Source organism: Bufo bufo, chromosome 6, assembly GCF_905171765.1.
Source record: "Bufo bufo chromosome 6, aBufBuf1.1, whole genome shotgun sequence".
Taxonomy (NCBI): domain Eukaryota; kingdom Metazoa; phylum Chordata; class Amphibia; order Anura; family Bufonidae; genus Bufo; species Bufo bufo.
In genome coordinates this window covers 286024696-286037563 of record NC_053394.1, presented here as the reverse complement: position 1 = coordinate 286037563, position 12868 = coordinate 286024696, and the positions used below count along the sequence as shown (strand labels likewise).

Sequence of the window (12868 nt, the reverse complement as noted above, 5' to 3'; positions counted from 1 at the left end):
TCCGGATTTTTGGCCGGAGCAAAAAGCGCAGCATGCTGCAGTATTTTCTCTGCCCAAAAAACGTTCTGTTCCGGAACTGAAGACATCCTGATGCATCCTGAACGGATTTCACTCCATTCAGAATGCATGGGGATAATCCTGATCAGGATTCTTCCGGCATAGAGCCCCGACGACGGAACTCTATGCCGGAACACAAGAACGCAGGTGTGAAAGAGCCCTAAGTTGGTGTCTGACTTCCATTGAAACCAGGACATAATTCTACCTTCTTTTTGTGTTAATCCCAATAATTCTAGAGAACAAAATTTTCATGGTCTAGACTAGAGACTCTAGACGTTAGAAGATGTTTATTTAATCACTTACCTGGAATCCGCTAAGGATTGGAGAATAGATTAAATCTCTTTATCCAGTTTCAGGGATCTGGTAAGGGAAAGAAAGCGTCCATAGCTTCGATTGCAAGATGGGCGGAGGCTTCCTTATCTCAGATTTGCGGAGCGGCCACATGGTCTTTGCCCCATACTTTCTTAAAACACTACAGGTTGCATCTGGACTCTGATGTTGCCTTTGGGAGAAAGGTACTGCAAGCTGTGGTTCCCCCCCCCCCCCCCCTAATTTTAAATTCATAGTTTAGTCTGCATAGGTGCTGTCATGGGTGAGGGGAGTTAATATATCCCAGTTTAGTTAGGGAAAGAATGTACCGTATTGGTTCCCTGGCTGGGGTCTATCTCTTTTTTTTATTTTTTTATTTTATCACGCCTCCGGAGGGTCTTTTCCTTGCAAATCAGGTGTGGTGGGGGTGTGAACTTTTTATATCCTCAGGTTTCCTGTCCTGGATGGGAGGTCCATCACGCATGGGTGCTGTCATGGATTTCAAGAAAAACAATTACCGGTAAGCAGAGATGAGCGAACTTCTGTTTTAAGTTCGGCGTCTAAAGTTCGGCTTCCGGTTAGCGGAGGATCCCGATATGGATTCCGAATTCCGTTGTGGTTCGTGGTAGCGGAATCAATAATGGTCATTATTGATTCCGCTACCACGGACCACAACGGAATTCGGAATCCATATCGGGATCCTCCGCTAACCGGAAGCCGAACTTTAGACGCCGAACTTAAAACAGAAGTTCGCTCATCTCTACCGGTAAGCAATTTGTGTTTTCCAATACTAGGCTGCGATACTGCGCAGCCTAGCATCAGTTACAAAGCATGGCACGCACGTCTAGGGTTGGACGATATCAAAAATATTCAGACGATAACGATATTAAAAAATTTATCGCGATAACGATATATATCGCAATAAATACCCGTTTTAAAGAAAAAAACACAAGGAGACGTTACACTGTATGGGGGGCCACAAGGAGACATTACACTGTATGGGGGGCCACAAGGAGACATTACACTGTATGGGGGGCCACAAGGAGACGTTATACTGTATGGGGGCAGCCACAAGGAGACGTTATACTGTATGGGGGCAGCCACAAGGAGACGTTATACTGTATGGGGGCAGCCACAAGGAGACGTTATACTGTATGGGGGCAGCCACAAGGAGACGTTATACTGTATGGGGGCAGCCACAAGGAGACGTTATACTGTATGGGGGCAGCCACAAGGAGACGTTATACTGTATGGGGGCAGCCAAAAGGAGACGTTATACTGCATGGGGGCAGCCAAGCAGCCACAAGGAGACGTTATACTGTATGGGGGCAGCCAAGCAGCCACAAGGAGACGTTATACTGCATGGGGGCAGCCACAAGGAGACGTTATACTGCATGGGGGCAGCCACAAGGAGACGTTATACTGTATGGGGGCAGCCACAAGGAGACGTTATACTGCATGGGGGCAGCCACAAGGAGACGTTATACTGTATGGGGGCAGCCACAAGGAGGCGTTATACTGTATGGGAGCAGCCACAAGGAGGCGTTATACTGTATGGGAGCAGCCACAAGGAGGCGTTATACTGTATGGGGGCAGCCACAAGGAGGCGTTATACTGTATGGGGGCAGCCACAAGGAGCCGTTATACTGTATGGGGGAAGCCACAAGGAGACGTTATACTGTATGGGGGGCCACAAGGAGACGTTATACTGTAGGGGGGGCCACAAGGAGACGTTATGCTGTATGGGGGCCACAAGGAGCGCAGCCGCAAGGAGACATTACATACAGTATGGGGGCAGCTGCGCCTGCAGCAGCCGCAAAAGGAGACATTACTTAGTTAGAGTATGGGGCTGGGGGGCAGCAGCTGCCCCCCCCCCATGTCTTATGGCCACTTGTGGGACTGTGACTTGTCACCTGCCTGCCAGGCTGCCACCACCATAATTCTTTCTTGTTGGTCATGCTCATCATGTCATGGGGGAGCCGGGAGGTCCTGGAGGGAGTCGAGGGACTCAAGATGGCTCACTGCGGAGCATGCAGCCACTGGCAGGCATGAAGGACTGAGTGGGCTGTGGGCCAAGACATATAACTGGGGTAATAGGCAGAGTGGACTGGAGTGACATTACAAACCTTTTACCACTCGCTGCTGTAGTCTGTATGTATTGCGCTGCTCTAGTCTCAGCCTGGGGGCGTCACCTGATTCCGACGTTAGACGTCGGTCGGTGGGCGGAGACAGTCACAGCACATTCAGAGCAAGCAGGAGGAGCCGCTGGTAGATATAGATAATGATGGGGGAGGGCAGCGGCGCCGCGGACTCAATTTTTAAAGCTGACGTCACGAAATATACCGCGGTATTAGGAAACGGCGATATCGCCGTTTTTTTTATATCGTGGTACATCGAAAAACCGGTATATCGCCCAACCCTACGCACGTCCTGGGTGCGCACCATGTTCTCTTCAGCAGCACAATGGAGAAGGATGCAGTCCCTCCCTCCCCACTGTGAAACGGCTGCCACCAATGAGGATATAGCGCTGAGGAGGAGGTGAGGGGCTGTGGCCACTGCACTACCAATGAATATAATAAACCCATTTATTCAAATGTAGGCAGGGGGTGCCGTCCGTATTACATACCCAGCCGCAATGATGGGGCATGCGATCCCGCAAATCGCGGCAATTCGAAAAATAAACCTATCCGTATCGCCACGTCAAAAAAAGTCCATACTACTAAAATATTTAAAAAATGTCCTATGCGGTGAACGCTGTAACACTAAAAATAAAAACCGCGTGATTCACCATTTATTTTGTTACCTTGGCCCCCCACAAAAAATAGGATAGGACTGTTCTATTATGGGCTAAACGTTCCATAAAATGCGGAATGCACGTGGCTTTTGTTTGGCGTTTTTATTATTTTTGCGTGGTATCAAGTATCACAATACTTTTTATGGTATCAAAATTTTGGTATCTTGACAACCCTATTAGACACCTTGGAGGAGATTTATAAAAACTGGTGTAAAGGAAAACTGTCTTAGTTGCCCATTGAAAGGTGGACTTTGATTGGTTGCTCTGGGCAACTGAGCCAGTTTTCCTTTACACCAGTTTTTATAAATCTCCCCCTTTGTACCCTGCTAGATACTTTTCAGAAGTGTCTACAAAAGGCTGTGTGGCTTTGGAAAGTTGAGAAATGTCAGATTTATCGATGTTGTGCTCAAAATAATGTAAATAAAAGAAGAGCACTAAATTGCATAGCTTGCACCACTGCTTACTCTGGGTAAGTATTACACCGCATTAGTAAGGCTACGTCTACACGACGACATTTTTCGCACGACAGGGCACAACTACACTGCAACATTTGTAGCGCAACATTTTGTTGCAAGAATGTCGCGCGACAATTTTATAATGGCAGTCTATGGTGTCGCACTGCAACATTCAACATACTGTGACGCAACAGTCGCAGAAAAATCCATCTCGAATGTATTTTCTGCGACTGTTGCGTCGCAGCATGTTGCAGTGCGACACCATAGACTGCCATTATAAAAATTGTCGCGCGACATTAGTGCAACAAAATGTCGCGCGACAAATGTCGTCGTGTAGACGTAGCCTAAATGTGTCCCTACGTCTCTCTCTTCAAGGTTATTGAGAGCTTCCTGAGCAAAGATGTCAATTACATGGTGACTGGGAGCAGAAAACCTGCAGACGTGGCTAATGGAGAATCCAAGGATAGAAAAGGGGGCATCGCCCAGCATCCCACTGCGGAGAAAATTGAGGTCAGGCCTTGTTCACACATTGTGGTTTTCTTTCCTGCGTTTCTGCAACATCTAACTGTTGCATCTACATGAATAAGAAGCTGTCGATCTCAAGCATGCTGTTTTGTAATACCAGCATTTTATAGGGCTTACATGGGTTGGCCACTCTTTCATTCTTTGCCAAAATGTGCTATAAACCACACATTATGTAACTTACTAATAATTGGAGACCAAACGCACTGGTTCCCGTCTTTTAAAGCATTTTTCCGATTTGTATTTACTAATCTTCCATGGCTATGCAGCATACTGGTCTCAACATGGCTGCCAATGACTGGTCATGTTATCCGATCTGTCCATCCTTAGCCTCCATTGAACAGCACATAGGGAGTGCGGTTGAAAGGCGGCCACTGACGGAAGCATCAGGTCACATGACCCTCCATCAGCCTCTATGTTGGGACCAGAACGCCACACAGCCTGGGATGCAGACCAGTGTAAGCCATGGGGTGGCAGTTTTTGAATGCAGGGAACAGGTGCAGATGTTCTCCATATAATATAAGTTACCTTATTTGCTGTTTCCGACACATTTTGGAAAAGACTGAAGGAGTCAGACGAAGGGACAATTCCGCTTCTGCTGGTTCTCCTACCTAGGACATTTCATAGATTCCAGGTCTCCTGCTCATTGTTTTCTACCCTGTCTTATAGAAAACGCCATTCAGCCGGGGAAAGCAGCTGCTGAAGAAAGTTGTGCAGACCCAGGTATAATTATTTTGAGGGTTTTACCCCATCCTACTCTTATTCTACTTCTTTCCAGTCTTCTGTACTTTCATGTACTACTCATATGTCATTTTACCTGAGCTGTGACCTAATTTGCTCTTATTACATTGTTACTTTGCTGTGTCTATGCTCTTCTAAGTTACGGTTTCTCCCCCTTCCTTCTCAGGAGTGCAGCAGCATACTTTCCAGCGCCCGCTCTTGGGGAGTCTGTGTCCTCCACGTGGACGGTATCCTTTTTGTAAATCAGTTTGGGACTTTCTGTTTAGAATTGTCAATGATCAGGAGCTACAATGGAAGTTTTAGGGCTCTTGCAGACACAATCCCGTAACACTTGTGTGAATCTGTTCTGGGACAAACTGGAGGTTTTGAACGCAAGTTGAATTAGTTTTGTGTGCGATTGCGCTCATTGTTTCAGTATTTTCTGCGCAAATGCAGTTTCTGGTGTTTTTCACGATCATGAAGAAAAACCACATAACACTGAAAATCTCTTAGCAACTATCAGTGGAAAAATAAATTTCATCTGGATGCCTTCTGTTTTTAACGCAAGTTCCATTAATTTCTACAGGGCCAGGTCTAACTGAAAAACGTGCAATGTAGAACATGCTGTGATATAAATAATAGCGTTTAAATGATTCTCATGAACTGTAAGGCTTATTTACCGGTCTCCAGCAGGCTGCTCTGGCAGAGAACAGCTTGCCAGAGTTCTCTGGGTTCAGCATGGTCGGATGTTACTGCAATGCTCGCTGGCCTCATTGACTACAATGAGATCCGGCCGCTAGGCAGCAAATATGCATACGGCTGGACAAACGCGTTGTGTTCAGACTTGTAATGCTAGTGTGAAACTAGCCCCGTAAAGACGTGGACAAAAATACAAGGTCATCAATCTTTAGTAACGTAGTACCTCCTTGCAGCCTGTAGATGGTGCCATCTGCTTCTGCCAAAAAGCCATAGTGGAGATGAAGTATAAAGATAGTATGTGCCTGTTTCTTCCGCTGCTCTCCTTAACCAGTTTTATTCCCAGAGGTGCTGAAATATCTTGAGTATTCCACACAAAGGCAAGCTGACGGGCCCACTGATGTAAGCTATGTGACATTGGATTATTGTATTCGCTAAACAGTTTGGTTGACTTAAGGATGGGAAAAAGGGCAATTTTGGCTGCCCATAGTAATTAATAAAATTTTTGATATGGGCAGCTCCTGATTTTCTTGTAATTGGTTTTATATATCAGTTTTGGGTATATTTATTATTATGTATTTTAGGGTAAAGGAGCTGGTGGTGCAGGGAAGAAACTAAAAGGTAAGTGCTTGTGCATGATTTGCCCCTTCCCTTCAAGAGGAACTGCAGATATAAAAGGCGTTTTATCCTCGTAATAATTCATTATGTAGCACTTCAGAAACCCAGCTTGCCTGCAACCGGTGTCAGCCTTGGTGCCGCAGAGGATACCGCTCTTCACTATGCTGGGCTTTTCTTTTAAAGTCTTGTAATGATGACATTTTCTTCTTACATGTTTCACAGTTGGTAAACTGAAAAGCCCTTTCCTGAAGATCGAGGACCAGAGCCGGTGGGTGATCATGTCTTCCATGTTGTGTATAAGCTAACCTTTTACAGAACAGATTGAAATTAATATTCCCTGTGTGTAGTCAGAACCCCTCTATTACCTGTGTCCAGTGGTCTGTTCGCCCATAGTGCACTGTGTTGGTAGAGGTACCTAATGTGATGTGGAACAGAGCATTGTACGCAGATAACGAAGGGGTTCTGACTACACTAAATGTGTGTGCACGCAGAGGAGATTTGCTGCAGACATTTCTGCAGCTTTTACATACATCTGGTATATTCTGAATGGGTTTGTAAAAATTCATGCTATACCCCTTAAAGCCTCATGCACACGACCGTTGTTTTGGACCGCACCCGAGCCGCAGTTTTTGCGGCTTGGATGTGGACCCATTCACTTTAATGGGGCCGCAAAAGATGCGGACAGCACTCCATGTGCTGTCCGCATCTGTTGCTCCGTTCCGTGGAGCTGTTGGCAAAAAAATATAACCTGTCCTTGGGTGTGGCCTGGCTAGCGATGTGAGAGGATGCATGCTCCTGAGCGACAGTGCGATTATCCTGAGGCTGGAGACACACGTTCGGCAGGCTGGTGGCAGAGGAGATACCCCGACACTCCGTAGGTGGATTCCTGCAATGACCCGTGCGGGTAAGAAGGAGGAGAGCAGAGAGGGCCCGGGCATGCCGGCGGTGAAAAAAGTTGGCGCCGCGGCCAGAGCAGCAGACGCAGCGGCCCGCCTAGAGAAATTTCACAGAACTCCTCGGACTGAGGAGAGCCTGCTGGCGACCGGCTCTGGAGCAGGTGAGCTTCAGACAGTTCTCCTTGACCCTGTGGCTCCAGACCACACTAAAGGTAATGTGGGGGAGGATGATCTAGTGGTGAAACAGGCCAGTGATGAAATACACAAGGCCCCACTTTCAAGGCAGGTAACCCCTCTGCAAAAGCAGGCACTTCCTGATATCTCCCAGGGGACTGATCCCACGGCTAAAGATATATATGCGGCGGTGCAACACTGCACTGGCCTCTCTGCATACTTCTATAGGCTCCCTCTAGGAAAATTTGACTTTTATACGGCAAGATCTTAAAGGGAGTCTGTCACCTCCATATGGCCATATACAGTGCTTACATGGCTCTGTAGCACACCTATACAGGATTGTCACGGTACCTTTGTTCTTTTCTTTAGACTTGCACAAGCAGGAAAAACTAAGTTTAATTCATATGCAAATGAGCACTCGCAAGTGCCCAGGGGCGGCGTTTAGTGTGTAGGTGCCCAGGCTGCTCTGCCTTCTTCTCACTTTACTCCTCCCCAGCCTTTGCCCGCCCTCCAAGTCTCTTGCCTCATCGATAGGGCAAAGGAAGAGGCTGGCAGAGCAGCCTGGGCACCTACACACTGAACGCCGCCCCTGGGTACTTCTGAGTGCTCATTTGCATATGAATTAAACTTCATTTTTCCTGTTTGTGCAAGTCTAAAGAAAAGAACAAAGATACCGTTACAATCCTGTATAGGTTTGCTACAGAGCCATGTAAGCACTGTATATGGCCATATGGAGGTGACAGACTCCCTTTACGAAAGTCCAATGAGAGGGTAGCAGAAGTGGAACACCGCATGGGTGACTTGGAAGACCAAATTCCTCCTGTAAAAAGGGACATGGCTAAACACATACATAACATCACCCTCCTCATTAATAAAGCGGAGGACCTTGAGAACAGGTCTCGGCGGAATAATCTCAGGCTGGTCGGGGTGCCGGAAAGAGCCGAAGGGGCTGACGCCCCAGTGTTTTTTGAAAATTGGTTTAAAGAAAAATTTGGTGCTCAGGCCTTATCCCCATTGTTTGCCATTGAGAGGGCACATCTGGTACCATTTCGTCCTCCACCACTGGCGCCTCACCGGCCTGTACTACTCAGGATCCTTCACTTCCGAGACCGCGATGTCATCCTGCATAAAGCATGAGATTTGCTGGATCTTACTATTGATGGCAATAAAATTTCTATATTCCCGGATTTCTCAGCGGAAGTCCAGTGGCGACGAGCCATATTCCTGGAGGTCAAAAGATGTATGCGGATCCGAAATGTGCAATACTCCATGTTGTATCCCTCAAAGCTGCGAGTAATTGTGGGAGGAAAAAACACATTTCTTTAAGTCACCAGAAGACGCCTCCACCTGGTTGGATCAACAGGATCTACATAATGCTTCTACTGAAGATCTGGACTGACGATCGGGGTTATTGAAGATTGCAAAAGATGTCGTCCTGACTGTCCTCGCTCTTCAGATGTTTGGTTGCTGAGTATATTTTGTATTCTGTTCCATTCATGCGTTCTATTACTCTTCTAATGGGGTGACTGTTCTTGTTGGGACGTTTCACTTTGCCATTATTATATTGCCATACATACAGGCCCGGAAGCATTTGGACCAGCTTGTATCATTAATAAGCTGATCATATATTACGTGTGTCTCGGTCTTATGACTATATTTGAGATGCTAAGCTCGGGACTCTTGTCTATTCCAGAATCTTTTCACTATAGTATCTTTACTGAATGCACCCGATTATAAATGCTAGCTCCAGGAATATTTTGAGCCTCATATCTCCTACCTAGCGGATATACAGGGAGTGCAGAATTATTAGGCAAGTTGTATTTTTAAGGATTAATTTTATTATTATACAACAACCATGTTCTCAATGAACCCAAAAAACTCATTAATATCAAAGCTGAATATTTTTGGAAGTAGTTTTTAGTTTTAGCTATTTTAGGGGGATATCTGTGTGTGCAGGTGACTATTACTGTGCATAATTATTAGGCAACTTAACAAAAAACAAATATATACCCATTTCAATTATTTATTTTTACCAGTGAAACCAATATAACATCTCAACATTCACAAATATACATTTCTGACATTCAAAAACAAAAACAAATCGGTGACCAATATAGCCACCTTTCTTTGCAAGGACACTCAAAAGCCTGCCATCCATGGATTCTGTCAGTGTTTTGATCTGTTCACCATCAACATTGCGTGCAGCAGCAACCACAGCCTCCCAGACACTGTTCAGAGAGGTGTACTGTTTTCCCTCCTTGTAAATCTCACATTTGATGATGGACCACAGGTTCTCAATGGGGTTCAGATCAGGTGAACAAGGAGGCCATGTCATTAGATTTTCTTCTTTTATACCCTTTCTTGCCAGCCACGCTGTGGAGTACTTGGACACGTGTGATGGAGCATTGTCCTGCATGAAAATCATGTTTTTCTTGAAGGATGCAGACTTCTTCCTGTACCACTGCTTGAAGAAGGTGTCTTCCAGAAACTGGCAGTAGGACTGGGAGTTGAGCTTGACTCCATCCTCAACCCGAAAAGGCCCCACAAGCTCATCTTTGATGATACCAGCCCAAACCAGTACTCCACCTCCACCTTGCTGGCGTCTGAGTCGGACTGGAGCTCTCTGCCCTTTACCAATCCAGCCACGGGCCCATCCATCTAGCCCATCAAGACTCACTCTCATTTCATCAGTCCATAAAACCTTAGAAAAATCAGTCTTGAGATATTCCTTGGCCCAGTCTTGACGTTTCAGCTTGTGTGTCTTGTTCAGTGGTGGTCATCTTTCAGCCTTTCTTACCTTGGCCATGTCTCTGAGTATTGCACACCTTGTGCTTTTGGGCACTCCAGTGATGTTGCAGCTCTGAAATATGGCCAAACTGGTGGCAAGTGGCATCTTGGCAGCTGCACGCTTGACTTTTCTCAGTTCATGGGCAGTTATTTTGCGCCTTGGTTTTTCCACACGCTTCTTGCGACCCTGTTGACTATTTTGAATGAAACGCTTGATTGTTCGATGATCACGCTTCAGAAGCTTTGCAATTTTAAGAGTGCTGCATCCCTCTGCAAGATATCTCACTATTTTTGACTTTTCTGAGCCTGTCAAGTCCTTCCTTTGACCCATTTTGCCAAAGGAAAGGAAGTTGCCTAATAATTATGCACACCTAATATAGGGTGTTGGTCATTAGACCACACCCCTTCTCATTACAGAGATGCACATCAACTAATATGCTTAATTGGTAGTAGGCTTTCGAGCCTATACAGCTTGGAGTAAGACAACATGCATAAAGAGGATGATGTGGTCAAAATACTAATTTGCCTAATAATTCTGCACGCAGTGTATTGTCTTCACTTTGTTTGTTGCAGTTTTATTGTTCTGTGCATTGTTCTATTGTGGTCAAGTGCTGTCATATTGGGGAAAAGGGTGCGGTGAGACGGCCTACTTACATACATTAGCGTTTAGTGCGGACTTCGTCCATCATGATATATGGCACATGCTGCCTATTATTACCATGTTGAAACATAATGTCGGGTAAAATGCAGGTACTGGTGTGGAATGTTAGGGGGGTAAGAGACCGTGTCAAAAGACAAGCTATCTTCACGGCAGTTCAACAACATCAACCTGCCATATTATGTCTCTTGGAGACGCATTTGTCTGCACAAAATAGAAATCTTCTACACAAGCCGTGGATCTCTTACTCCTATCATTCCACATTCTCTACTCATGCTAGAGGGATCAGTTTCCTGATCCATAGAACCACACCTTTTGAATGCTATACCTCTGTTATAGATCCTGAAGGTAGATTTGTCTGCCTTCACTGCTCTATATACAATAGACCAATTTTTCCTTGTTTCTCTATATATACCTCCGCCGTATTCATGTCGGGTGATAAAGCAAGTCATGACTATTGTATCTAAGGGTCCGATAGTTCCAGTACTTATGCTAGGGGATTTTAACAAATATTTAGACCCTGTGTTGGATAAATTCCAATACAGCCCTCTCTCTGGAGAGGTACGGGAGACTTCACTGGCCAAATTGTTGAGGGAGCTGGATCTCCATGATCTTTGGAGAGTTTGACATCCGGATGTTCGTGAATACTCCTGTTTTCTCCGGCGCATGGCTCACTTTCCAGGATTGTTTTGGTTGTTGGATCCTTGGAACTGTTACCTCTTAGATCGCACATTCAGTACTTACTGCGTAGTCTGTCGGACCATTCTGCGCTTCGAGTGGAATTGCATTTTTTTAGTAAAAATGGGGGTCCCTATATCTGGAAGCTTAATCCGTTTTGGATAGACCTCCTTGATAGTGGGGATCCAATTACGGAAAAGATTAAGGATTTTTTTCTGATTTCTCGGCATTTGTTGGGACTGTCTGGGACGCCATGAAGGCGTATGTCCGGGGTCTTAATTTTTTTAATATAAAGAGGAAGAAATCTGCTACTAGGGAGCTTACAGATACCCTGCAGAGGGAAGTGAAAATTTTTGAAGCAGAATATATACGACACCCCTCACCTCAAAGGGAATTGCAGTGGAAGGAGGCACATGATAAACTAAAGGATCATTTTACTCAAATTGCAGACTATATAAACTCTCTTATGTGCCAGAAATACACTGCTCAAAAAAATAAAGGGAACACTTAAACAACACAATGTAACTCCAAGTCAATCACACTTCTGTGAAATCAAACTGTCCACTTAGGAAGCAACACTGAGTGACAATCAATTTCACATGCTGTTGTGCAAATGGGATAGACAACAGGTGGAAATTATAGGCAATTAGCAAGACACCCCCAATAAAAAAGTGGTTCTGCAGGTGGTGATCACAGACCACTTCTCAGTTCCTATACTTCCTGGCTGATGTTTTGGTCACTTTTGAATGCTGGCGGTGCTTTCACTCTAGTGGTAGCATGAGACGAAGTCTACAACCCACACAAGTGGCTCAGGTAGTGCAGCTTATCCAGGATGGCACATCAATGCGAGCTGTGGCAAGAAGGTTTGCTGTGTCTGTCAGCGTAGTGTCCAGAGCATGGAGGCGCTACCAGGAGACAGGCCAATACATCAGGAGACGTGGAGGAGGCCGTAGGAGGGCAACAACCCAGCAGCAGGACCGCTACCTCCGCCTTTGTGCAAGAAGGAACCGGAGGAGCACTGCCAGAGCCCTGCAAAATGACCTCCAGCAGGCCACAAATGTGCATGTGTCTGCTCAAACGGTCAGAAACAGACTCCATGAGGGTGATATGAGGGCCCGACGTCCACAGGTGGGGGTTGTGCTTACAGCCCAACACCGTGCAGGACGTTTGGCATTTGCCAGAGAACACCAAGATTGGCAAATTCGCCACTGGCGCCCTGTGCTCTTCACAGATGAAAGCAGGTTCACACTGAGCACATGTGACAGACTTGGCAGAGTCTGGAGACGCCGTGGAGAACGTTCTGCTGCCTGCAACATCCTCCAGCATGACCGGTTTGGCATTGGGTCAATAATGGTGTGGGGTGGCATTTCTTTGGAGGGCCGCACAGCCCTCCATGTGCTCGCCAGAGGTAGCCTGACTGCCATTAGGTACCGAGATGAGAACCTCAGACCCCTTGTGAGACCATATGCTGGTGCGGTTGGCCCTGGGTTCCTCCTAATGCAAG

At 46.1% G+C, this 12868-nt stretch overlaps 1 protein-coding gene across 2 annotated transcripts in view; it reads left to right on the top strand.

Annotated features, from left to right (window-relative positions):
• Nucleotides 1-12868, top strand: part of DBF4B (DBF4 zinc finger B) — a 43793-nt gene that overhangs the window by 16590 nt on the left and 14335 nt on the right. For both annotated transcript variants that reach the window (XM_040436491.1, XM_040436492.1), the window contains exons 4-9: nucleotides 3991-4125; nucleotides 4807-4860; nucleotides 5045-5105; nucleotides 5900-5955; nucleotides 6138-6174; nucleotides 6394-6439. In XM_040436491.1, coding sequence (XP_040292425.1) covers nucleotides 3991-4125; nucleotides 4807-4860; nucleotides 5045-5105; nucleotides 5900-5955; nucleotides 6138-6174; nucleotides 6394-6439 — 389 coding nt within the window. The remainder of the gene's footprint in view (nucleotides 1-3990; nucleotides 4126-4806; nucleotides 4861-5044; nucleotides 5106-5899; nucleotides 5956-6137; nucleotides 6175-6393; nucleotides 6440-12868) is intronic.